General features: G+C 50.0%; 3 protein-coding genes across 12 annotated transcripts in view; 1 reads left to right on the top strand and 2 right to left on the bottom strand.

Annotated features, from left to right (window-relative positions):
* Nucleotides 1-1,974, bottom strand: part of LOC309601898 (tissue-type plasminogen activator-like) — a 15,806-nt gene extending 13,832 nt beyond the window's left edge. For 2 of the 3 annotated variants that reach the window (XR_014230610.1, XM_082335145.1), the window contains exon 1: nucleotides 1,890-1,974. The gene's annotated coding sequence lies outside the window, so the exon portion shown is untranslated. Of the gene's footprint in view, nucleotides 1-1,549; nucleotides 1,743-1,889 lie in introns of all 3 variants that reach the window. The other variant, XM_082335146.1, reaches the window with a different exon arrangement.
* On the top strand, nucleotides 371-18,731 carry LOC309601897 (inhibitor of nuclear factor kappa-B kinase subunit beta-like). 3 transcript variants are annotated; one of them, XM_082335143.1, is made up of 21 exons: nucleotides 371-793; nucleotides 4,227-4,321; nucleotides 5,550-5,784; nucleotides 6,532-6,601; nucleotides 9,409-9,497; nucleotides 9,979-10,068; nucleotides 10,436-10,560; nucleotides 10,830-10,937; nucleotides 11,233-11,362; nucleotides 11,826-12,020; nucleotides 12,263-12,377; nucleotides 12,739-12,862; nucleotides 13,122-13,273; nucleotides 13,386-13,447; nucleotides 14,520-14,629; nucleotides 14,890-14,939; nucleotides 15,483-15,582; nucleotides 15,778-15,925; nucleotides 16,128-16,255; nucleotides 16,970-17,060; nucleotides 17,630-18,731. In XM_082335143.1, exons 1-21 carry the CDS (start codon nucleotides 758-760, stop codon nucleotides 17,696-17,698), a joined length of 2,322 nt encoding a protein of 773 aa, XP_082191269.1. In that variant the 5' UTR covers nucleotides 371-757; the 3' UTR covers nucleotides 17,699-18,731. The 3 variants fall into 3 exon arrangements, with proteins under 3 accessions (XP_082191269.1, XP_082191268.1, XP_082191270.1); XM_082335142.1 differs by lacking the exon at nucleotides 371-793 and adding an exon at nucleotides 4,001-4,146; XM_082335144.1 differs by lacking the exon at nucleotides 371-793 and adding an exon at nucleotides 4,002-4,146 and having other exon boundaries at nucleotides 5,667-5,784.
* LOC309601900 (non-selective voltage-gated ion channel VDAC3-like) overlaps nucleotides 18,453-25,754 on the bottom strand; it is a 20,829-nt gene continuing 13,527 nt past the window's right edge. For all 6 annotated transcript variants that reach the window (XM_082335153.1, XM_082335150.1, XM_082335152.1 and 3 more), the window contains 6 exons: nucleotides 24,119-24,271; nucleotides 22,921-22,973; nucleotides 21,332-21,559; nucleotides 20,294-20,444; nucleotides 19,156-19,213; nucleotides 18,453-18,908 (listed from right to left, as the gene is read on the bottom strand). In XM_082335153.1, the coding sequence (XP_082191279.1) occupies nucleotides 18,817-18,908; nucleotides 19,156-19,213; nucleotides 20,294-20,444; nucleotides 21,332-21,559; nucleotides 22,921-22,973; nucleotides 24,119-24,271 (735 nt within the window). In that variant the 3' untranslated portion in view covers nucleotides 18,453-18,816. The remainder of the gene's footprint in view (nucleotides 18,909-19,155; nucleotides 19,214-20,293; nucleotides 20,445-21,331; nucleotides 21,560-22,920; nucleotides 22,974-24,118; nucleotides 24,272-25,754) is intronic.

Raw genomic sequence — 25,754 nt, 5'->3', positions numbered from 1 at the left:
TTGTGGGAGGACAGAGTGGCAAAGCTGGCCTAACTAATATCTTGGAGGAAGTCCTAGCTGCCTGAAATCAGCAGGAAACTAGAGCTAGTTTTCAGGGGGGAAGGGGAAACATCTTTTAAATTTAAAAATAAAAAAAAAAAAAAATAAGGGCATTTTGGTCCTGGAGACTGACATGAAAGGAGGAGTCCCTATTTAAAAAGCAGCTGCATGGTTTAATTAAGTTTATGGTTATAATCAAGTTTATCCCATATAGTCCGCTATACAAGCGGATTTGAGTCTTACGCAGCACATGCTCACGCTGCAGAACGTGACAGAGTCTCCCTAACGGTGTCCTGCATCGGATGCCCCATCCTTTCTTCCACGTACTTCTGCTGCCCCTGTTCAGGCTAGCTTATCTCATAATGCTGCAGCCCTTCCCCGCTCCTTTCCCCCTCTCCGTGGGGGGATGCCTGGTCATCCATTGCTGGCCGCTGTCCCCCTACGCACGGAAAACCGGTCACAGATGTTGCCAGATGTTTATTTTCAGTTTCGGGAAAGGTACAGCTTAGGCCAGTCAATTGGAATGTTCCGAATGATAAGTCCTATCAAACTGAAACCATATGGCTGTTTGAAAAATACCATGTTTACAAGACTCCAAGCAGAAACCTGCAAGCAATGTGCTTTCTGGTAGGGCTCTCCTAAACGGTTTGTGCCTTCTGCTCTCACCCTTTGCTTCCTCGCTGATCAAAAACACGGTAGCAATAAGCCAGAGCCCTGGATGTGGTGTCCTGACATCTTGATTCTGCCCTTTCAGGTACCTTAGGACATAAAGATATATGATAGCCTAAATTTATCTCTCTTTGCCGAAGCATCATCAGCAGGAATACTTTAAATCCACATAGGAATTTATTACTACTAACAGCCCTTCTAAGCAGTAAGAGTGTATTATCTTACCGATGTGGAATAAGACCTGAAAAAGTGATGTGACTTACCAAGGTCGAACAAAAAGTCACTAACAGAAGTTAAAAGTAGCTCTCCCCCCATATGCCTCCCAATAACCTCGGATGTCCATTCCAGAATACTTTGATTCTGAGTCTGTAGCACTCATAGCTTTCTGGCTGACGAACAGCTATCTTGATCTAGTTTAAGCAAGATCCTTGCTGCATTTTCCTGCCTCCTGGAGCAAATGCTTCTGTATCCCTTTTTGAAGCTGAGGAGGTGAATATCAGACTCATACTGTTTCCCTTTAAAATATAACAGTGGACAGACCTCTGCTTTTGGGGAAAAGAATTAAAAGACCAAAACAAAGAAAGTAAGATGCTGTAGTCTTTGAAGGCATTGGAGGAAATGGATATTAAAAAACTCTGGCTTTGTTCTGGGAATCATTCTCAATATTTCCCGTGGTTTTGGCCGCACTTGAAAAGAAGCGCGTTTAGGGAGAAGCGAAGACGACCCGCCCTCCTCCTCTTTGTTATCCTGGTTGGGAGCCGGGGTGAAGGCACAGCCTGATCTCCTCCCAGGAAAACAATAAATTATCCTATCGCAGCTAGCTCTCCCGGTCTTTCCTTACCATCAAGATATTTGTCCGTCCGTAACTCTTCCTTTGTTTTAAGCTCTTTTGCTCCCGCTCTTTGTGCAGGGGACTCCTCCCTGCAAGCTGGTCAGAGCCTGAGGCTGCCAGCCCTTTCCCTGGAATAGCTGAAGCTTCCTTGAAACAACCGAAAGCTAGCGGCTTTACCCAGCGTTACGAATCTCTTCAAAAGCTGAAAGGCAATAGCTCAGTTAGTTAACTACCATGGTGCTTCGGTGGGATTTATTCAATAATAGTGTTTAGTAGTATTTAACGACAACGGCATTGATGCTGAAAATGGGAAATGCGCTTTCTCAAACAGGTGCAGAGCAGTGCCTACCTTTTTGCTTTTTCTCTCCTGCAGTCTGCGGATGCTTTCCCTTCCAGAGCAGCCCGCCTTTGCGCTCTCTGCGGCTGGGATCTCTTGGAGCAGCTCCTGTCCTACTTAAAGCTCCCCTCGAAGGGGTGGAGACTGGAGCGGGCAGCGGGCGTGCTTCCCCCAGCCCTGCCTGGCCTCGGGGTGCTCTGGGCAGGCTGGCTGCTCTCCGGAGGGCTAGCGAGTCCCTCTGCGGGCCAGGAGGACGGCTTGCTTGCTGAAGCGAGTGGGGCACGCTGGAGCTGACAGCCGCTTTGTTTTGGTCTGTTTCTCTTCCAGTCAGAGAACAGATTCAGTCTTCAAAACAGTTTTTCCCCATTGAGCACCTTAAGCTTCGCTGACAGTGAGAGCAGTTGTGTCCCTTATGGTGAACCGTCCCATCACGCTTCTAGGAACGTGAGGGAAGGTGAATGCACAGGAGTATTATTTCTAACGTGACCAGACGCCTGCAATCTGTAGACTTAGTCCCAGTACTGAGAAACTCCACAGTGTGCTGTGCTTGGAATGGCAGCCGTTGAGAACCTTTGGCAGAGAGACCCCGGCCTGCATCTGGCGCAGAGCATCGCCGTGAGCGGTGCCAGCGGGAGAAGGCATGCTCAGAGGAGCTCTCGAGTGGGTACAACGAGCAAAACTTCTAAGGACCCTTAGACAGAAGTGAGGAATAGCACGTTGAGGACCAGAGTTAAGTGTTCGCTGATGCTGTCCGTCCTAGAAGATGAAGATTACCCACCAGGGTGCGGTTACGGGGTGCTGGGGTGTCAAAGTGTGGCAGGCAAATCTGAACGATCGGTTTTAGAGCTGAACTTAGGGCTGGGTTATGAGAACTGTCAGTGGTGCAATTGTTACAGCAATGGATGTGTCTTAACTTTTAGGAACTGATTCACCAGAAATCAGGTTCCTGATACAATTTAGTGTAAGCACAGACATAATAAATGGTGTGTGAGCGACCTCCATCTTCAGGAAGCAGCTGCGTAGGGCCCTCAGTCGCGAAGCACGGCAACGGTTATTTTGCGTATGGGCAAAGATGAAGCGCTGGGTGCTCTGCATGTTTAGCTCTTCTCTGGATGGAAATCTGTGTCAAGATTATCACATGTGTTTCTCTGGGCGTCACAGTGCTGGTAGTAACGTTACTGCCTGATTTAAGGGCAGCTGCATTTGACTGTTTCCAGGAGGGACTCCCAGTTGTTGAGAAAAAGATGATGGGACGCCGCTGAGTGAGCAGGGGCTAAGTTATATTGTTTTTAAAGATAACAGCTATTTGCTCCTGGACTTCTAGATTAAAGATACTAACAGAGTAATGGCTGTGGGGGAAGACTTCAGAAGTTATTTCCTGGCTTTTCACAGCTTAAGGACAGCTTCAGCTGCCTCAGGTTGCGCCAGGGCAGGTTTGGGTTGAGTATTGGGAAAAACTTCTTCATGGAAGGGGCTGCCAGGCCCTGGCCCAGGCTGCCCAGGGCAGGGGCTGAGTCCCCATCCCTGGAGGGATTTAAAAGCCGGGAGATGTGGTGCTGAGGGACATGGTTTAGTGGTGGCCTTGGCAGTGCCGGGTTAACGGCGGGACTCGATGACCTTAAGGGTCTTCCCCAACCTCTGGGACTCGAGAGAGCGTGGCGCGGTGCCGTTTGCTTGGTGAGGTGGGGAGCCGAGATGAATGGTACAGTGCGGACTTCCAGCAGATTTTAAAGAAGCGGTGCAAAGGAGGCAGCAGCTCTGCTCTTCTACTCAAATAGCCCGCGAGCTCTACTCTCCTTTTACCCCCAGTCCCTCACTCCAGGAAGGACAGCAGCCGTGACTATCGCGACAGCGCCGCTCCTCGGCGGAGTAGGACTTGGCGACAGGGCCGGGAGCTCCCGCCCCGCGCACCTGCAGCCGCGCCCGGGCAGCGCGGCTCCTTTAAGGGCGCCCGGGCGAGCGTCGGGGCGGCGCGGCTCCTTTAAGGGCGCCCGGGCGGGCGGCGCGGCTCCTTTAAGGGCGGGCGTCGGGGCAGCGCGGCTCCTTTAAGGGCGCGCGGGCGGGCGGCGCGGCTCCTTTAAGGGCGGGCGGCCCAGCTGGCGCCGGAGCCGGAAACGTCGGCGGAGGCGGCCGGGCCCCGCGAGCGGAGCGCTGCGGCCCCGCCATGAGCCGGCCGCCGGCCCTGCAGGCGCAGACCTGCGGCCCCTGGGAGATGAAGGAGCGCCTCGGCACCGGCGGCTTCGGCAACGTCATCCGCTGGCACAACAAGGTAGGCGGCGGCCGGAGCCCCCGGCCCGGCCCGGCCCGGCCCCGGGCCCGCGCTCAGCCGCGCCCGTGCTGTGTCCGCAGGAGACCGGCGAGCAGGTGGCCATCAAGCAGTGCCGGCAGGAGCTGAGCCCGCGCAACCGCGACCGCTGGGCGCTGGAGATCCAGATCATGAAGAGGTGAGGCGGGCCGCGCCGCGCCGGGCCGGGCCGGGCCGGGCCGGGCGGAGCCCGGTGCCCGCTCGCCGGCGGGGCGGGGCGGGGCGGAGGGGCCGCAGGCCGGGTTGCGGGGGCGGCCTTCGAGCGCGGCGCTGAGGCGAGCGGTGGGAGAGGCCGCGGGCCGCCCCGCCGGGAGGGTGCCGGCCCCCGCGGGCGGGTTACGCCCGGTCGCGAGTGGCGTTCCCCGGGGCCGGCCCTGCGCCCCCTCTGTATTCGCGATCTGGGCTCGGGGGTCGAGCGCGCCCCCAGCCCGTTCGCAGGCGACACCACGTCGGGGGGAGCGTTGATCTGCTGGGGGGCAGGGGGGCTCTGCAGGGGGCCCTGTCCGGGCTGGGCCCATGGGCCCCGGCCACGGGGTGAGGAGCGGCTGGGGGGGCTCAGCCTGGAGAAGAGGAGGCTGAGGGGAGCCCTCATCGCTCTCTGCAACGGCCTGAAAGGAGGCTGGAGCCGGGGGGGGGTCGGTCTCTGCTCCCCAGGAACAAGCGCTGGGACGAGAGGGAACGGCCTCAAGCTGCGCCAGGGCAGGTTTGGGTTGGAGATTGGGAAAAACTTCTTCCCCAAAGGGCTGCCAGGCCCTGGCCCAGGCTGCCCAGGGCAGGGGCTGAGTCCCCATCCCTGGGGGGATTTAAAAGCCGGGGAGATGTGGTGCTCGAGGACACGGTTTAGTGGTGGGCTTGGCAGTGCTGGGTTAACGGTTGGACTCGATGATCTTAAGGGTCTTTTCCAACCTAAATGATTCTATGATTCTATTCTAAGTGCATAGAAACACAGGCTAAAGAAAACCTCACATCACGTTTCACCAGAGTCTTGGGTCTTGGACTTCCTTCTTCAGCGCTTCTGCCACTGCCTTCAGTGTTAACAGCAGTTCTGCTGCGTAGCTGCTCTTTTGCCTAGCTTACTGGCTGTGCTGGGTTGGGCTTCAGGGCGTTGGATTGATTTCGTAGGATGCAATGGTCTGATCGCCATTTGGGTCTTTTCTGGAGGGTGGCAACAGACTGCGTCACGCTCCTTCGCAAGGCACCTTCCTGCGGCTCCTAGGCAGGTCTGGTGTGCGTGCACGTTGAAGGGATGCGCTGACTGCACGTGAAACGCAAGGAGTCGGGATGAGTCTAGGTCTGTGAGAGATGGATGAATTGCAGACCTTTAGAATTCACTACTTCAGTTTCTAAAAGGATTAATGTCCTTGTAGGGCGTCGCGTGATGGCCGTGAGCACGTGACGCTGCATAGCTGTTGCAGAACGATCGTCTTTCAGGTGTTACCCTGGTTCCGCTCATCATGCGTACTTGCCTCATTTCCACTCCTCAGGCTGAACCATCCCAACGTAGTGGCTGCCCGTGATGTCCCCGAAGGGATGCAGAAGCTTGCACCTAATGACTTGCCGTTGCTGGCCATGGAGTACTGCCAAGGTGGAGACCTCCGCAAGGTGAGGTCCCTGGGGTGGGGAGCGAGGGCTGAGAAGCTGATCCTAGGGTTTCTATTGAAGTTTCCCTGTAAAACCTCTGTTTTCACATCCTTATGCTTCCTGATTCCGGTCATGGCACCAGCAGGTTTTGGTGGGGTTGGTCCTTGATACTACGTTCAGCTTTTGAAGACTTAAGTGCTTTCTGAAACTTTTTGTGTGTGTTTGGCTGCAAGTGACGCTGTGGGGAGTTTGCCCGTAGAGGATGAGGGTGTGCGTGAGGGGTGTGCAAGAGGATGTGAGTATGGCCGAGACCATCGTAGGGCTGGGTACGTCTGTGGGCTGTACCCTTCCTGAAAGTGATTAACTCTTATCTGTCATAGGAAAAAATAACACGTTAATTCTAATCTTGTTGTTTTTCTAACCTTTGCTATAATCTGCCCGTAGATAAAACCCAGAGCTTAAAGCTGAGATTTGAGCTGATAGCGCCAGGCGCAGGGGAAATGGCTATGAGGGATGGAGCAAGTAGAAGGAGGAGAATGGGGATGACACTGACGTCTTTCACCCACTCTTTTCTCCTCCCATCCGGTTAGATCAAGGCCTGAAGCTGTAATTGCTGCTACCGGAGGTCACAAGCCCATAGAATTTTGTGCCTCTAGAGAATTTCAGTGCTGTTACTGGAACTTCTTGCATTCGTCAGAGTTTGTAGGACTATGAGCCTCGCTCAGGATACGTGAGGGAAAGACTATATTCTGTGTTGTTTTCTTGCAGTACCTGAATCAGCTGGAGAATTGCTGTGGCTTGCGGGAAGAAGCTATTCTCATCTTGTTATCTGATATTGGTAAGTGGTAGTCGTACCTTCGGCTCTCTGAGCTATGGAAGCCCTTTTAGTGCCGAATCCGCTCTAAGGATGCGCAGCAGTGACCTGAATGACGCCACCTTAGACTGACCTTTGAAGAGCGTACTTGTTTCCTGTCCTGCTTTGCCAGCCCTCCCTGTGGGAGAGCCAACCTTTGACTTTTGTTCTTGAAAATCTCGAGACGGGTTTTCTTGCCTGGCAAAAATGCCACTCGGGATTTCCTGGAAGGCTCTGGGTAGCTGAACACTTGCCCAGTGACTCTGGTTTGTGTTGCATATCAGTCTCCACCCTCAGCTTAACAGCTGATCATCAGGGCTTCAGAGTGTGTGTGATCTGTGGGTTTCCGTTAGCATTTGGGCGACCACTATGTGGAATTTTAGACAGTTCTGTGCAAAGATTGCCAAGTGCTGTCGGGAGACTTTGGGGGGGGAGTTTTTTGGTCAAGCTATGTTGTGATCTTACTGAGTTGCAGCTGAGGCAAAACTGGACAGGCACTAAGGCGTTAGAGAGAAGGTATGCAAGAAGTGCGTTGGAGGCAGATGTAGGCTTGGAAAGTGAGCTTGTGACGAGAGAACAAACATGCATTTGTCATTACTTTTACTGCAGGTGTGGCTGTTAGGCATTATCTCCCGTCCTTTGTGTTCCCAGAGCATTTGCGTTCTGCTGCCTCGTCCTTGGGCGCTTTAGTGACCAGGAGATGATACCGAGTGCTGACCAGAGACAATGGCAGATCATGTTTAGAGTGAAGCTTGTGTTCACGTGCTTGTGTGTGTATGGGAAGAGGGACAGACCCAAATTTTCAATTGTATGATCTGAACTGTAGCTGATAAGAAATATTTTTGACTATTGATGTACCTTGTTCTCCTGATCGCTTACAGTGCATGCCTAGTTGGTCTTTCTGGGGTTACTGTCCTTCAGGAGAAGGACAGTTATGTTGTTGGTAACTCCTGAAAGTCTAGCGGGATCATTTTGCACTGAACAAGAGAGCTCTGTCTGGGAATGCAACGCCGTCAGAGGGACACGGAGTCTCAGAGAGCAGAAAAGTGAGTCCCTTTGGCTCAGGCCTGAGTCATGGCCGAAAAGCACAAACTGGAAATGCTGCCAAGTTTTGTGTTTCCTAGCACCATGATTTTTCTTTTTATCCACAGGAGAAGAGATAAATTAAGGTATTACCTTGAGCAAGTGTGAGAAAATAGAGGGCATTTATTCTGCCTTTGTGTATTCTTAAGATGAGATTTTTGTCTTTCTAATCTAGATGGAATTCATCAGTCTGACAGTTGTGGGGTCTCAGTGGTTCTGAGCAGAAAGTGTGTTGCACAGAAATTCACTATGAAGAATTTTGCCGGTGAAATGGGGAGAAGAACACCTTGTGGACAGGACAGAACAAGTGTTTGGTAGAGCAGCTTTTGGATTCTAGGTTAAGACTGTTGAAGAAGCAGGTAAAGGAAGGCTGAGTACAGCCACTCGATCGCCTAGCCAGGATGTTAGCACTGACGAGTTATTCTGTAGGTGATTAGGAGAAATTTCTGGATTGGTAGCCCTTGTCCTTATGGGGGATTTCAACTTCCCAGACATCAACTGGGAATATCATACTGCTGTGATGAGCAGGTCTTGGAAATTCTCAAAGTTTGTGGGAGAGAACTTCTTGTCACACGTACTCAGCCAACTAGGAAAGATGCCCTCCTAGACTTGTTATTTGCGGACAGAGAAGAACTTGTGGGAGATGTGATGGTAGGTGGCTGTCTTGGCCCCAGTGATCATGCAACGGTTGAGTTTAAAATTTGCAGTGTAATGAGAAAAAAGGACAGCAGAGTTGCTACCCTGGACTTCAAGAGAGCAAAATTCAAGCTATTCAGGGAGCTATTTAGCAGAGTACCCTGGGAATCTGTTTTTGAGAGCTTAGGAGTCCATGAGTGCTGGTCAGTTTCTTAAAAACCACCTTTTAGAAGCACAGGAGCAGGCAATTCCAGCGTGTCGTAAATCAAGCAAGCGGGGCAGAAGACCAGCTTGGCTGAAGAGGGAACTCCTCGTGGAGCTCAAGAGGAAAAAGAAATTGTATGATCTCTGGAAGCGATCGTACAGGAAGATTACAGAGCTGTGGTTCATACACGCAGGGAGACATGACAAGCCAAAGCTCAATTAGAGTTGAAACTGGCCAGTGTTGCATCAGACAGCAAGAAAGGTGTTTTAAAGTCTGTTAATAGCAAGAGGAGGTCTAAAGAAAGCATTGGACCATGTTGAAGATGGTCACCTGACTAATAGGGATGAAGAAAAAGCAGAGGTTTTTTGCCTCAGTCTTTAATAATACCGATAGCCCTCAGGCTGCCTGGTTGCCTGAGTCGGAGGGCCACCAGTGTGGGAACAGTGACTTCCCATTTGTGGATGCTGAAGTTGTCAGGGACCAGCTGCATCAGCTGAATGTTCAGAAGTCCGTGGAGCCTGAAGGGATTCATCCCAGGGTTCTGAAGGAGCTGGCAGATGTTATGGCAGGACCCCTCTCGATCATCTACCAAAGGCCTTGGGAGCCTGGGGAGGTCCCTGCCGACTGGAAGCTAGCCAGCGTTATTCCAGTTTACAAGAAGGGCGTGAGGGAAGACCCAGAGAGCAAACTCTGTGTCCAGAAGTGTTTGACACCGACTTTTCCTCTTGCACTTGGCGTTTCATTGTATGTTTGATTGCACAAGATTTGACCCAAAAGCCGTGCTTATACTAGGTAGAAATGAACCCTTACTGAGCTCGTGCTGGGTACTGTTAGTTACGCTCTTACAAGTGGTTTTTCTGTGTCTCAGCTTCTGCTCTCAGGTACCTTCATGAGAACAGGATCATCCACAGAGACTTGAAACCAGAGAACATCGTGCTGCAGCAAGGAGAGCAAAGGGTAAGCAGGAACCAGGTGTCTCTGCCTGCACAGACAAGTAGGCGTTAGAGGAACGTGCATGTGCTTCATGCAGTCACAGCGGTCCTTCTGCAAGAGCACCCAGCCCGGGATAACAGCTAGCTCAGATCTGTGTGTCGGATGGACAGTAGTCTGCGTGCAGCTGAGATGAAAGGTTGTATTGGACTTCTGGTAACAGCTGACATTTTGACTTTCAACTATTAAGGAAAGAACCAGACTGTACTGATTGACCAAAGATCTGAGTTAGCAGTAATGTCTCCCGCTCTGTGTGTATCAAGCCAATGACAACTTTAGATACTTTGTGGTCTTAGGAATTTCAGGAGCCTCCCATTTCCACTTCCACCTCTTTGTTGGCACCTTTCCTGCATACCTTTGAAGAGCTGAACCTTTTCTTTCTCTGCTGTATCGTGTGCTTTTAACAGGACTTTTCTCTAGTGTTTTTATTCTCTGTTGTGTGTTTCAGTTAATACACAAAATCATTGACCTCGGTTATGCGAAGGAGCTGGATCAGGGCAGCCTGTGCACATCCTTTGTTGGGACTCTGCAGTACTTGGTAAGGAAGGCATTCGGCCAGGAGAGCGGCTCCCGCTTTGCAGTGGGACAGAGGTAACTGTTAGCAGGCCTTGGGCTGGGATGAAGTACTTGTCCTGGTGTGGGGTGCGTCTGGGCTGCTGCAGCTAGCAAAGGTGACCGTTTTTTTTGCTGACACTGGATTTTCACAGCGTCTGCTAGCTATGTCTGTTATAAACAAGGAGTGCCAGTAACCTCTGCTGTTCGCTCTGAGAGGATCTCAAAGCTTGTGAGAGGCAGAGCGTTCAGCACCCTCTTTAATCTGTTGTACAAACATTAATGAGCTCCTAAGGGATAGAGAGCGCTAGGAGATGGGTGGCTTTGTCTCACGTGTGTGTAAACTGTCGCAGGCGCCAGAGCTGCTGGAACAGCAGAAGTATACGGTGACGGTGGATTACTGGAGCTTTGGCACACTGGCCTTTGAGTGCATCACAGGCTTCCGACCATTCCTACCCAACTGGCAGCCAGTGCAATGGTGAGTGAGCTGGGGCCAGGTGATAAGAAGAGTGCGCACAATGCAACCGTCCTGTTTACAGGACGTAGAAGTGTGGTCCCTTGATTCTTTGGGTAATATCCCTACGTTACTTGCTCTTTGGGATCAGGACTGGCTCCTGCAGGGCAGGTAGCAGAAATCAAAGCGGCATCTGTATTACAGCCGTCAAGAGTAGCTTCAAGAGCCTACTAACATGCAGGCTGGGGAAGGCAGGTGATTATTTCACCATTGTACTTGCTTGAATTCATTAGGCATACAAAAGTGCGACAGAAGAGCGAGCTGGATATTGTCGTTTCAGAAGACTTATCTGGAGAAGTCAAATTTTCTAGCAGTTTACCCTGCCCGAACAATCTAAACAGGTGAGGACTAGAAATCTCTTATGCCACGCTGGGATAAACTGTTTCTTCTGCAAAAGCACCAGGTTTATATTATATGCCTTGCTATGTTAATCTGTGAAGAAATCGAGTGCGTGACACAAACAGCACTTGTGTCCCTTGTCAGACTTGTGCAGTTGTGAGTCTCTGCCTTCTAACCGCTGCATTTGTGATCGGGGTGGGGAAGCTGTTTGTCAGTCCTCCTGCAGAGCCCAGGCCATATGGTGGCTGCAAACGCGCTTTCACCTCTTCCGATCCCCCTCTCGTTTTGCTCCTTCAGTGTTTTGGCTGCGAGGCTGGAGAAATGGCTGCAGCTCATGTTAATGTGGCACCCACGTCAGAGAGGTACAGATCCTACCTATGGACCCAATGGGTGTTTCAAAGCTTTGGATGACATTTTGAACTTGAAGGTGAGCAATGGGTCTGTATTACCCTGAAAAGTTTTCTAGCGAGCAGTTGCCCATAGCCCATGAGAGAAGAGGCTTGAGTCATAGACCTAGGAGGAGCAGCAGCGCAGAATCTCATTTAGCTGTCTCCTGGCAGGGAGTGACAGGTGCTTTCCTCTTGGTTATCTGAGGACAAATACTCCCTGAGCGTGTCGGGAGTAGCAGATAGCTTCTGTGTGTGCTTGGTTCCACGTTCTGGTAGAGGATTCTGCGGCTGAAGCTGTTTAATTGCCACGTGGCCTCTCTTCCAGTTGATGGAGGACAAGGACTTTGGTGTAATGTTATGAAGTAGCTGCGGAGTGACTTCTTGAGCCCTGCAGGTGCTTGGAGCAGTTTATCGGGGGCCAGTGTCTCAGTCCTGGGATCTCTGCTCAAACATGACCAATGTGTCTTCAGCCCTTCTCATGTCACACTACTCTTCTTGTAGTTGCTTCATGTTTTGAACATGGTCACGGGAACTGTACACACCTACGCTGTGACAGAGGAGGAGACTCTGCAGACCGTGAAGGCCAGGATCCAGTCAGATACGGGAATCCCAGAACAGGACCAGGAGCTACTGCAGGAGGCTGGACTTGAATTGTTTTCGCAGAAGCTGGCCACTAAACACATAGCTGATAGCAAGGTGAGTCTGGTTACTCCCTTCCTTGCTGTTGAGTGCATCAGCCAGCACTGCTCTCGCTTTGGGAGCGCAGCACTCCCTGCTCTCCGGGCAGGCTTTTGCCACAGTAACCACACAGCCCTTGGAGGATGGGCGCCCTGTCGCCTTTGGCGTTCAGTCTTTGGCTGAGCAGAACGTTCTGTTCGTGGTGTTACTCTGGCTTGCTTTTCCTGAGAGCGCCTAGTTGGGTCTTTTGTCTTCTGCAGGTGAATGATACTGCAGCTGCAGACACAGACCTCCTCTTCCTCTTCGATAACCAGAAAGTTGCCTATGAGGCTCAGGTTGCCTTGCGTCCTCATCCGGAAAGCGTTGACTGCATCCGTAAGGACTTTCTCTAGCATGAATGTGGGAGGTTGTCCGCGTTGAGAGGGCTGCCGCTGTTCTGTGGTCTGCATCATGTGCAAGGAGTAGAGAGAGCTTTTGTGTATTGGGACTGAAGAAGCGGCAAAATGGACTGGCATAGTGTTCGTTCCGTTTGTCAGAATAACTGAGGAAAAGGAAGCGTTTGATTTTTGATATAGTGGGGAAGCCGCGTAGGGGTTAGCCAGCTATAGGCTTTGCCAGAGGTAACGTGCCCCTCAAAGGAGTGATATTTTGGTCTGTTTTGTCACGTGATATCGCTGCTTTTGGGCTTCGTGCTGATACGTACGTTTCCCTCCCCACCTCCCTCCTCTGTTTCCAGTTCAGGATCCGAAGAAGAATCTCCACTTTTTCCAGTTGCGGAAAGTGTGGGGTCAGATCTGGCACACAATCCGGATGCTGAAAGAGGACTGCAACCGGCTTCAGCAGGGGCAGCGAGCAGCTATGTACGGTGGCAGTTTCTCTAGAACACTTACCTCTGCCTTTGCTCCCTGGGGAAGGGGAAAGGACAGGAATGGGACCCTGTGGGAGCGGGGAAGGCCATGAGTGGAGCCGTTAACGGTTAAAGAAAAGCTGAGAGTTCCATCCTGTGACACAACTGCTTTTGTGCTCACTGCTACACTCTGAAGTCTCTACTTTTGATATAAGTGGAAGTCTGCAGTTTTAGTTTGGGAGGGTAATCGGACCACCTTCTTGTCCCTGCAGGATGAACCTGTTGCGTTACAATAGTACCCTCTCAAAGATGAAGAATTCGATGGCCTCCCTTTCCCAGCAGCTGAAAGCGAAGCTGGACTTCTTTAAAACAAGCATCCAAATCGATCTGGAGAAGTACAAAGAGCAGATTGAATTTGGAATCAGTGAGTATAGCATCTGGCAAACAGGTCTTTTTATGCCTCTTATCCCCACAAAGCATCTACCCTTTCCGGTATGAGCCTGAGAAAAGCAATCACTCTTCTTTCATTCCTGTAGCTTCTGAGAAGCTGCTGTTTGCCTGGAAAGAGATGGAGCAGGCTGTGGAACTTTGTGGGCGGGTATGTTTCTAAATATAGCTGCTTAGCTTAAAGAAAAGGGGGCTTGGTTTTCGTTCCTTTTTTTTTTTTCCTTCTTTTTTTCTTTTTTTTTTTTTTTTTCATTGTCCTCCCCGAAATAGAAACTTCTTGTGTCTGGGCTGATTGCAGATGTCACATTGCCTTGGTTTGGGTGGCACCATTTCTGTCCATTGCCAGTACTTCATGAAGCTCACTGTGTTTTGTAAGGCTTAGGGGGAAAAAGGGAGATTATGGGGAAGGTGAGAGGAGATTTTGCAGCGGTTGCACTGGGATGTCCTGCTAACGCACTCCTGGAGCCAGGACAGCTGAAAAGAGGATATGGAACATAGGTTAAGCTGAATGGGAAAGGGAAGGATTAGATGACTGAATACAAGAATTCTAAGCATCAGACTTGAATTTTGAAAAGGCAGCAGTTTCCCATTCTTGGTGCACGTTCCGCACCCGCTCCCCGTAGGGCGTTCAGCCTTTTGGCGCAGGACAGCGTAACCCCGGTAAGTAGGGCCGAGGACCGTCGCTCCCGGACGAGGAGTGAAAGGTGACTTGTCGATATCCTACTCTTTTCCAACACTTGGTCCTCCTCTCCTGGGAGGAAGCAGAGGCAGAATGACTCCTTAACAGGCAGCAGCTTCTGCATGTGGATGAGTTCAAGAGAAAAGCAGAATTTGGGGTGCCAGGAGTGGTTGTGTGCTGAGGGAAAAGGGGAAAAGCGGTGATGGATAGGATGAGAGAAGAGATTTGGAATAGCCAAGGAAAAGGAAGCATGGTGGCCTGGGAACTAGCAGTACATTTACTCCAGAGTCTGACCCTTCAGTGGCTCTTTGTCGCAGGTTGAATTTTTTATCAAAAAATTCTTGGAAGCGGTTTTATCCCAGAGCACCAAGCTAATTTCCTTGAATTGAAATTACTCATGTTCTCTTGTCTCGGTCCAAGGCTGCTGGTTCCATCTGGCTGATGTGAGTGTTTAGAAATGTGAATGAGAAAGGAGGAGCCAGTGTGAGGGGTAGGGTCTCTCGGTCGGAGACTGCCCGTTGCTTATGCTCTGCCCTGCTTTCAGGAGGATGATGTGGATCAGCTAGTGAAGAGGATGATGGCCCTGCAGACCGACATCGTGGACCTGCAGAGAAGCCCACTAGGTCGTAAACAAGGAGGAACGCTGGAGGATTTGTGAGTTGAACTACCTTGAACTTCAGATGCAGGAGTACTGCTAGCTAAGCTTATTCGCTGCAGGGCAATGAAAGTGCTCCCTCTTCAGCCCAAATTACGGGAGAGAGGGAGGACTTTGACACTAAAAGACAGTTTTTGACTCCTTACCTGTCATCGGTCTGAAATGCAGACTGTTATATAAAAGATTTGAGTTCTTGAACTACTTGTTCGTAATTTAGGTTCTAGAGAAGTTCTTTGTGTTCTGTGCCTTTTTCTTCTAGAGAAGAACAAGCCAGAGAGCTGTACCGGAGATTGAGAGAGAAGCCAAGAGGTAAAAGACATTTTAGCTCAAGGTCAGCTTGCTTTGTGTGGATAGTGACTTTGGAGATGCAATAATGAGCGCTGAGAAAACTTTCTCTGCGTTCTAGGCCTGCCCATACACTAGCTGCGCAGGGACTCCACTGGACTCGCCTTTGTTTGGAGAAGGGGGTCAGGGAGTCAGTTTTAAACTAGGCCAGCCTTGCTTTCTTGGCGCCTTCTGAGCTCTTCTTGAACCTCCTCTGGAGCTCTTAGAGCAAGCTGTTCTGCAAGCACATGCTGCTGCTTCCGTGTAGGAGGGAGGAAGGCATAGCTGCTCCTTTGAGCAGCTGTACAGCCCCGAGGCACGAGACCCACCCTGCCGGCTCTGCTTTCCAGTTCTCATCATTTTGAAGAAGGTGGCTAAAATCCAGTGCAGTCCATCCCACTCCAACCGGCATGCCCCGACCTTGGGATGGTCCAGGATTGAAGCAGCAGTGGAAACAAGCCACTGAGAATCTTCTCGCTCTGTCCTGTAAGCCTGCCTTCCTGTGTAATGCTCTGACTCTCGTTCCAGATCAGAGGACAAGCGGTGACAGCCAAGAAATAGTACGACTGCTCCTACAGGCGATCCAGACCTTTGAAAAAAAAGTCCGGGTCATTTATGCTCAGCTCAGGTGAGCTTTGTAGAGTCAGCTTTTATTGAGGGCTGAGAGAAAGCATTTTCTCTTTCAGCAAGAGGTTTTGTTGTAGAGGTTTAAAAACCAGCGCGTACGGCTAACGAGCTCTGAGCGTCGCAGGAAATGAGAAACTTCAGAAATATTCCCCTACTGCGGTTGTCCGTGTGTGATCTGATGATTTTTTTTTAATAGTAAAACTGTAGTTTGCAAGCAGAAGGCACTGGAATTGTTCCCCAGAGTGGAGAAAGTGATGAACCTGATGAATGAAGATGAGGAAACAGTTGTTAGGCTTCAGGAGAAACGACAGAAAGAACTGTGGAACTTGCTGAAAATTGCTTGTGTAAGTAAAATGAAAACTCCAGTTTAACCTGGAAAGATGGTTTGTAGCACAGGTTACTGAAATAATTAATGGTAAATTTAGTATGTCCTATGGTTCTTTTCTCTGGTATTTTGAATTAGTGTTAAAGCCCAGTTCCAGGCTGTCTTACTCCTGGCTGCTGGACGTTAGAAATCGCCATCTCGATCTTCTGTGTTTTCTTCAGAGTAAAGTACGCGGTCCTGTTACTGGCAGTCCAGAGAGCATGAGCACCTTGCGCCTCAGCAGCCCTGGGCAGCTGCTGCTGCAGGTCCCTTCTGGAACTTACAATTTGTCAGAATCGGTCAGGAAAAGGTGAGGCCAAGGCTGGAGTCCTGTAGCTGCTGGTGCCAGCCCTGCGCGGCTGGGGCTCCCGCTTTGTGAGAGAACGACACGCAGGCTTTCTCACACTTCCCACTTTGTGTTCAGCGTCCATCGGCAGCAGTCCTTTCTACCTAGTAGCTGGACTTTGGGGGCTTGTGAACCTTCCTTATGAAAAACGGGGAATAATGGTTAGCTTCGCTTCCCCCTGCCTCCATAATAAAGGGTTTCTTTTCTCTGGAATGGTTGGGCTCACTCGAAGTCCACTGCCAGCAGGAATTGTTGGAGCTTTGTCACGGAAGGTGGGAGTAGCTGGGCTGCCTCATGCGGGAGAGACTGCTAGAACCAAGCACGTGTACTTCTGGCGTGCTTACACGAACAGGGGCACCGGCTGGAATGACAGACCTCCGTCTGTTTATCCCTGTGTTCCTTAATCCTGTAGTTTATAGGCTGCTCTGCAGCTTTTTCTCTAGCAACGGTGACTCCACAGAACAGGAACCCAGCTCCAACTTGGAACTTGCTTCCTTTCCCCTCTCCCAGTAAAGCTGGGGATGCCACCGACTTTCCCAGTTGCAATATGAGTTACTGGCTTATGAGCTGACTGGTAAAGGTTCGTATTCTGCCAGAAATATTTCTTAAAGGTAGAGGCAGCAGCTCTTTAAACACAAGTGCCATGGAAAATAATTGGGTCATCGTTGTCCCTTTCAGTGAGGAGCTGCTGCTGGAATCGCAGAAACTCTGTAGCCAACTAGAAAATGTGATGCACGACACGATGAAGGATCAGGAGCAGAGCTTCATGGTAACGTAGTTGATATTCTGTAAATGGGCCGGGGAAGCTCGTGGCTTCAAACTTCTGCCTGTGTCACTTTGCCACCACCGAGTAACGTGGCTGACAGCCACCTGCCTGCGAGTCTCCCGGGCAAGGGGAGAGCAGGAGTTGTGGGAGGGAGAGAGCACCCACTCCCGCTTCTGCCGCTGACCGGCGTGTTCCCTGCCCGCCGAGAGCGGGAGCCGCGTGCTGGGGACTCCAGTTGGGCCGAACAATAAAGGACGGGGAAGGCGCTTGGCTGTTGTACAAAAATGCTGCACAATCGCACTCTTCAAACTGGGATGGTCTTGTGGTGACAATACATTGGTGGGCAGGGATGCTTATTTAATGAAACAGAATACTGGAAAGGAAGTAAAATATTAGAGAAAATAAGTAGTGTAAGGGTTTCCTTTACAGCAGTCAGATGGTTCGTCACAAAAACGTACTGCCCCGCTTGTTCACAGTAACATTTTAAAATCTTTTCAATTGCTTCCCCTTTATTCTGGAGAAATCTCAACTGTAAGCTAGCGTTGACCTTTGCAGTTCTGTTTGTTCTTCAGGCTCTAGATTGGAGCTGGCTGCAGCTTCAGGTAGAAGAAACAAACGGTCCAGAACAAACCCAGATGTAAAATCGCTTCGGTTGCCTCTGAAGATGTGCTGCTTCAGGAAGCCAACTGTGAAAGCTGCTGCCTCTCCGAAGGGAAGTGCAAGTGCCTCCTTCTCCTGTCACCTACACCTGGCCTAGCTTTTAGTATCCACCTCTCGGACACGTTTTCCCACAAAGATACAGTAGGAAATGCCTGTTCTAACTGCTTGGAAAAAGTTCTTAATCGTGCCTTAAGACAGCAGATGTTCCTAGTCTCTGTCCTGCTGCATCCTCCCTCAGGCATCACGTGGCGTTTTGCCTTTTAGGCTTTCTAACGAACAACGGCCAACGCAAGCGTCGGCTCGCACAGTCACCGGTAGATGCCACCTTCCTGATACACCTGGAACTGTGAACTTAATTCCTTAACTTTGCTGATTTGCACTGTTTTCCTTAAGTGTAACGGTTGTACTTACCTAATACTTGTTTCCTGTATGGGAACGAAATTATCTAAAACATGTAAACTTTTGGTTTGCTCTTTTTGATACCCTCAATAACATTTTAATGAAAAAGCTGCTTTCACTGTGCGGGTCTCTAAAACATGAGAGGTGTAAGGATGTTACCCAGAGACCGCAGAGGAGGAAGCCTTCAGTGTACACGCACAGTTTAACACAAAGCATTTGCAGATTATCTATGAGCCACGCTTAAAGTCGCACCAAAAGAAAGGCCCAGCTGGGTGGAGCCCGGCTTTGGAGACAAGACACACCACCATTCTCTTCCAACTGCGACCAATTTATTTATTTCTGACGTAAACCCAAGTTTCCACTACAGCACAGAGACCACCTTTTACAAAAGGTTGTGAAGTACAGGACATGCAGGATGCATTACAATAATGGGGAGAGGTGGGGGTTAGGAAGAGATTTAAAATACGGGAACCTGAAGTGAAATGTGGCACAAACATCACAACTTCCATGCATGCCTTCAAGTATCTTCCTTGGATGTGCTGGCACTCTCTGGACTTCAGCGTTGGGTTAAAATGATTCTTTGGAGGAGCAGAAAGTTCACACTTCTTGAAATTTCAGAGTAAGATTAAGGCCGAAACACACTGGGTACACTTCTCTTTTGTCTTCCAGAGCACCGCCTGTTGTTTTACTTAAAGCTGCATTAAGCTTCCAGCTCAAATCCCAGCCCAACTTTGTGACCTCCGGCACTGAAGTTCTTGCCATCAATCAAGCCCGAGAGGGTCAGCTTTACACCTAGGAAAGCAAATCATGAGCCCCTCCGTACACCACTGTCCCCGCACAACGCCCTCCCGCCCGTACTTGAGCCCGACTAACGTGTCTTGGCTGCCGTAGGCACGGCTGTACGCGTGCGTCCTTTACCTCTGTGAGCCTATGTAAGATTTCCAGCTGATTTGTTTATCTCTTCTGTTCTAGAGATGACAGTAAAATAACCCACAGTGTAGTATAATACTATTTGCTGCTACCAGCTGGACCTACGTACCTGGTCGGAGGGCATGAGTGTAACCGATTCCAATCAGGCTGGCGTTGTTCACTTTAGCCTACAGGAAAAAAGAGATGGCGATGCTCACACGCTGTGTATAAATACCCAGGCAGAACGGGCCCAGGACCCTGAGAAGGCGGCTTACGCATTAACTCCTCAGCTACTCGTGGACTAACCTCTAGCAGAGGCCTATTCCAGTCTTTTCTCCTCAAGAGTTTCCAGCTTAAGCTGTAACAGGCTCAAGTAATAGTCCCAATCCTTCCCTCGAATGGTGACCCATTACGCCTACCACAAAATGCCACCCTGCCCCTCACTGCCCCAGCACTGTCCCTCTATATCCCTGAAGGGCTAGTTACTACAGCCCCTTAGTAGCCAATGAAGTCTCCTCCTTCACAGGCCCCTGGTCACAAATTGCTTAGTAGTGATTTTTTAATGAGCAATAAACGTACGACTATGCAAGCCCATTTTTGCATTACTAAGGTTTGAGCTGTTTACAACAGTGCTTCCCATCTTTCGTTTTGACTGACTTGCCCTGGAACTAATTCCGGTTTTGAAGTGTAACAAATGCTTGCTGCTGCAGAGCTCAGGGCTGGAACCTGCAGGTACTTTACTTTTATTCACTGTCACGGCCCCACAGACACGTTTTGTCTCCTGAACCTCTTTCTCTCTCTTTAAACCTTTTATTTTTTTTGCCCTAACATTTCTGCAAGAACTTGCAAGCGTCAGGAGCAACACTTACCTCCGCTGACTTTGGAGGGTTAGCTGACTGTTAGGGAAGGCTGCAAGCTCAGCTGAACTTGCAGCATTTTACGATAGTACAGTTTTACATTACACTTTAGATAAGAATTAGAGAATTAAAAGGATGCTGCATCCTCTCGTTACCTTCTGAAAAGACATTTTGCTCAGGCTCCGAGCCCACAAGTGACTGTTTCACCACCGACAGAACAGTGCTTTAGATTTCCCCATCGTTTCACAAATGTGACCTGGGAGGTCCCAACGTAAACCTGAGCCACAGCAGAAGCCACGGTTTGCCACCTACCGTACTTTCCCAGTAACTGTTTAAGGCAACTACTTCATACCACAAATGTTCAGTATTTAAGGCAGCTTGAAATACTCATTCCTGTAACAAAATTCTTACCACAACGGAAGTCTTCTCGTCCAGCTGGTACTTCGCAGCAATGCCAAAACGTGTGTTGTTACTGCCAGCAGTCCAGGCCAGATTGACCGATGTCTCAACCTTGTTATTAACCTTCTGATAAATAGACCCGCCAAACTCGGTGCCGTCGTTCCTGTTTGCAACGATGCAAGCGTTGTTTAGTAAACAGTGACTCCTTTGATTGACCCTTCCCCACAATCGCTTCATCTTTCTCTCTTAAAATGAACCAGGAGCTCCAAGGCTTCCCTGGACCCAAGCTCCTCTACTTCCTAGCTGGAGCGGGCAGGCTCCTGCTCGCGTTTTTTACCCAAAACTAAGCTTTGCTTGCAGAACGGAACACGACCTCCCAACGGCCGAGACCTGTGGTTTGAGGTTCTAACAAAAGACAACCCAGGTAACAACTTGCTCGCTTGTCTTAAGCAAGCAAGCCTGCAATAACGCGCGAAGCGACAAATCCAGGAGGAGACTGAGGTCGGTAGTGGGAACGATGGGGCTGAAGACAGCGTTGCTGCATTGCAGTTGTTTAAGGACACCGTCTTCAAAGACGCTCGGAGCATGCAAATGCCAAAACGGAGCCGCGCTGCGGTGGCAGCTGGGAACACGGGAGCGCAAAGCCAGGCACGCCTCCCTCCGCCACCTCGGGCGTTTCGGAGCCAGAGGCTTTCTGTCGGGGGGGGAGGTACAGTAGCTGAGTTGAAGGCTCTTTTATCTAGCGCCAAAATAGAAGTTAGAGTTTACCGATTTTAATTCCAAATGAACATTATGAAGTGCCTTTACGCCACTAGCTTACATACACAAACCCCAAAATCATCCTGAAGCAAGGTCTCACAAGACAGCCCAGAGTTGGAAAGCTGCCCCTGCTTTAGTTGTACTGAAGATGAAACCACCGAATAGAAATTATTTTGAAACAAATCGGCATCCCCTTCCATCCACCCACACGTCCCCTAACTCCCGTAATGCTCGCTGTGCATCTAGTTGGGCTCCTCTGGTGCTGCTTTTCTAGGCTCCGACAATACTTACACGTTAGTGTGCAGCTGAAAGTCTCCCGCCTTATAGCCCAAGGCAAAGTTATTTTGCGAAAGCTTAGACTTGGCTGTATCAAAAGCCATCTGGTAGCCAGCCAGCCAGCCTTCGTAGCCCAGCACTGCCCAGCCATAGATGGTTGGTCCAGAGACATCGATGTCTATGTTGCAGCCGAGATTTACGTATTCTCTTTTGTAGGAGGTCTTCAACTTTCCGCTCTTCTTCCTGCAGAGAGAAGCACGCCATTTTATCCCTGGTACTATACAAGCGTGTATGACGTGGTTTTGTTCACACACGCACGGCCCTTAAGGCCGGTCAATTAAAGGACTGTAATGCCTACTCAAAACTTGACATTAACAGCTGCTGAAGAGGGCATGGTATAGGGGGAATACTGCTATTATGTATATTTATGTGGTGCTGCTTTTTCCTCCACCATCTCAAACTCCTTAAAATCCTCAAGAAGAGAGAACGATAAAACCATTCCCGCTTAACGCTCTAAAACCCGTCAGGTTTCAAATTTTATTCTCCACAAGTGCAACGCGTTACAGCGGCATCAGTTTCCTTCAGGAGCACCCCCGGCGTCCCGCACCGACAGCTGGCCGTCTGTCCTTCAGCGACTTTCGTCTGCTCGCTCCTCTCCACCGTCCCTTCAGGTGCAGCGCTTGCTTCCCTTCCTTCGCACTGCCGATACCAGCCTCCCGTATCGAAAACGCATCTCCTCATCCTCCAGACATCATCCACTTAGGCTGCCTTTTTCTGTCCCTCTGGAGAAGCCCTTTCCTCTCTCCCCAACGCGTCCTCCTGCTCATTTTGCAAGTAATTCAAACTTCACAGAACTAAGACAAAACGTTACCACCTCCGTAACGCTCCCCCCAGCCGCCTTTCTCCCCCACCGAAGACACAGCAGAACGCCCTGCCGCCTGCACTCACACCCGGGCCCCGGGTCTCCTTTTTGACTTAGCTTCTAATTCCTTACATCCAAGCAGTATTTCAAACTCTGATTTTTCCGGTAGGCTCTGCCCAACAATGAAGAAATACCGGTAATTATTTACAAAGGAGTCTTTGTGCACTAGCCAGACATAAACGCCCGCCCTTTGCTCCACTGCCTACCAAAAATAAATACCTGATAACTGAGGAAGACAAACCAGTGCTGTCCCACTGCCTAGCACAACACCTATGCGGCCCCACCTCCTCATCCAGTTGTGCGTAGACACCTGCCCAAAAGCAGCAGGGGAAAAAAAACAAAACCCAACTTTTCTTTATGTTGTTAAGGCACCGAGGTGACAGCGGTAGGACTGTCGACACCGTGACAAAGACGGCAGAAGTTGAGTGGTGCACGTGAGACCTAGCTGTTTAAGGGGAGAGTTACAAAAATACCATACCTACTGCAAACCAACAAATTTGCCAACGGCCAAAAAGCTGAAGAATCATTTTTAGCAGACCTTGTCCTCCTGAGCCCCATATTATCCACTGCCGTTCAAAATATTCTACAGGAAATTTTACGCAATGACCAGAATAAGCATTTCTAATGAAAAGTTAGGGGAAATTCTAGCACTCCTGAGATAAAGGTAACAGAAAATACTTACCCTGTGTTTGGTACAAATGTAGTGTCAAGAGCCACCTTCAATCCTTCAGCCAACTGCAAAGAAAACCAGAGGTGTCTGCTCAGAGCCCTGCTGAACCGCCATTCGTTACATCCCGCTACTCGAGCTCTGCTGCCTCCCAAAGAGAGGACAAACCGCGACCGTAACGCCTCCCACGTCTTCTACTACGCAATCTGAACGATGCTGCGTGATGAGGGATTAAAATCTGGACTGTTTCTCCCCACAACGCGGCCCCGTCACAGCGCACGCTTTGTGGATCCGTTGTTACAGGAAGATTTCAAATCTCGTGTTGACAAGAAAATTGAGAAACTGTTAAAGAAAGAAAACCATTCCGTGCACGTTTGCTTATTCCCTACAGTTCCAACGGTAGCTCAAGGCGCTCTCAGAATCTACAGGCATTCTTTCAAGACACGGCAGGAGTTCGCAGGCCAAACCCTGTGCCTGCCTCGGCGCTCCCGCCCTCGTTTTCAGCCGGACAGCGTTTTGCACTTTAAAGCACGGGTAAAAGTGCAAAACCATAACTACCAAAATTGATGGCTGTGCACGGCAGAGGGCACCACGGGACTTTTGCTACTTTTGGCACCGTTCCCTTACACTTCGGGCACCAAGTGAAAAGCATAAAGCTATCACTGGGAAAAAGAATTGCGTGTTTTGCGAGCGCTGTATGCTCGCAGCCCTCTGCGTAAGCACTGCTAAGCTGCAAACACCAACCTGTCTCTTCAACCTTACGAAATACATTCAATCTCAAGGCAGCCAAACTTAAGTCCTGATGCATTAGAGGATTTAAAACTACGAGAGCCCTCTTTTGTTTTCCCTGCAGGGCCGCAGCAGTGACAGTTGTACATAGCTAAAGCGCATCTTTAAACAAACCCTCCTATTTGGGGTGGATAACCGTGACATTCGTTCAACCAGCTAGCTAATTCCAGGTGCCCGTACCGGCAGGAACTCTGTACCTTTGGATGGGTACGAGCAGCCCACTGCTGTGGGAGGAACGCTTGCAGCCCCCACCCCCAAAATTCACGATGCTCGCTCTCAGTCTGTGCGTTCTGCAAACACAACTTCTTTCTTTCCAGTACTCCGGGCAGTTTTGTGCAACTTCCACTCTTCAGGGCTTTCTGCTCAACTCACTACTGTCTCATACCGCTGCAGGAACGCTTTCCGAGTATCCGCCTCCTCTTACCTGATCCTCCACGGAAACTTCTGTTCCCAGTGTGTTGTCTGTGTTCCACTTCTGGGTGAACGTAAGTCCATAGTCTTTGATCTTATATTTGGTCTCTAGACTGCCCGAAGCCTTGCCCGTGTCTGTGTTGGAAGAACCAGTTGCGGTGAATTCCTGCCAAGAGCACAACAGGAGTTTCAGCACTCTGATATTTAATTGCGTTCAGTTTTTCCACTTGCCAAGAGCCAGCACTCACACTTGCTACCCTTAGGCCTTTCGACAGAACCCTCAAAATCCTCCTCCTCTTCCCTAGCCCCACCAAAAATAATTATTCTCGCATCACAAAATGCTGCTCCTTTTGGCACCTCTGTTCTGGGTATTTCTTTCATTGAGCCGTGCTGAGCCCCTGGGACTTGCTTAGGCTGGGAGAAGCACGCGTACACAAAGACCTGGCATCTTCACTCGCTTTTCACCTGCATCACGATTTGATTACCTGCCCCCTCTTCTAATTTTTACCACACTTTTTTTCCTAACTAATCCACCGACCTCCTCCCCACCAGAAAAACCTTTTTCCACCGTCTTTTTTCTGCTCCGAAGTGGCAATTGTTATTTCAACATTCCACAGCTTGCTCTGGGCCTTCGCATGCATCCATAGCCAGATACAAAAAGATACTCGCTTGGGATACAAAGCTGCTTGTATCCTTGGATCTTCCCTCACAATCTCCTCTAATTCCCTTTACCATCTTACCAGTACTGCCCCAGTTGTGCATGAAACAGCACCCGTTACAGTCCTGCTGGAAATCCACTCTCCCTTAAGAAAAGCAATCCTACATCCAACTTACGCTGCTAGATGAACAGCAAAAAAAGACTGATTTTTCTCTCATTTCTTCGAACACCTCGTGTGTTTCTTCCTTTTTTTCTTTTTCCACCTTTCAGCAGTGAAAACGTCTTCTGGAGAATGGTCACTGACGCTTTTCACACCAACTACTGCACCCTCACGTTGTTGTTCCCCCCACCCTTCCTACCATTGTCACGCAGGCTCTTCATGCACCGTGCTGATGACTTCAGCACCTTCTCCCTCAACCTAACGTCTCTGGCATTACCTCAGCCAGCAACTGCGCTTCAGAAGCTCCGTCACCCCTCTGTAAGGCACCTTAACGTTGCAGACCCCTTCTCCTTCACACCACCAGAAAACACCCTGACCCCAGCGGCACCTCGGCACCTCTCCGTCAGGCTGCTCCTTCGCTGACCGCTGTAACTGAACCAACAACTTTGAATTGTGTGCGCTATGGATCTGTGCTGTTGGGCCGGTCCCCCACACCGCAGGGACCTGAAGTCTCAAGGAACACCTCTCCTCTGGCGTAACTCAGAGGCAGCCTCCTCGGCGTTCCGCGCGCAGAGCACGAAGCAACGAGTAGGCGTGTTTGCGCAGCAGTCAGCTCAAGGGGTACGAGCTGGGTTTTAAGAAGCATCTGAGAACCGATCGCATGTCAGTTGTCCTCCTCTCTCAAATATTTTCCTTGAAGAGAATTAATCTGCCATTACACTTCCAAGTTATGCCTCTTTTGAAGTTTAAATATTGAAAGATACAGTGCTTAAGAGATGGCAGTATCCATTGCCAACGCATCCAAGCTCTGGAATCCTGACTTTCCAGATC

The sequence above is a fragment of the Platalea leucorodia genome, assembly GCF_965183815.1.
Source record: "Platalea leucorodia genome assembly, chromosome: W".
NCBI classification, from domain to species: domain Eukaryota; kingdom Metazoa; phylum Chordata; class Aves; order Pelecaniformes; family Threskiornithidae; genus Platalea; species Platalea leucorodia.
The sequence above is the reverse complement of the archived record's forward strand: the minus strand, read 5'-3'. Positions and strand labels throughout refer to the sequence as shown.

Coding starts and splice junctions, on each gene's coding strand:
- LOC309601897 (XM_082335142.1), top strand. CDS start 4,042: ATGAGCCGGCCGCCGGCCCTGCAGGCGCAGACCTGCGGCCCCTGGGAG. Junction 11,363..11,825: donor ATGACATTTTGAACTTGAAG/GTGAGCAATGGG, acceptor CTCTTCTTGTAG/TTGCTTCATGTTTTGAACAT. Junction 12,021..12,262: donor AACACATAGCTGATAGCAAG/GTGAGTCTGGTT, acceptor TGTCTTCTGCAG/GTGAATGATACTGCAGCTGC.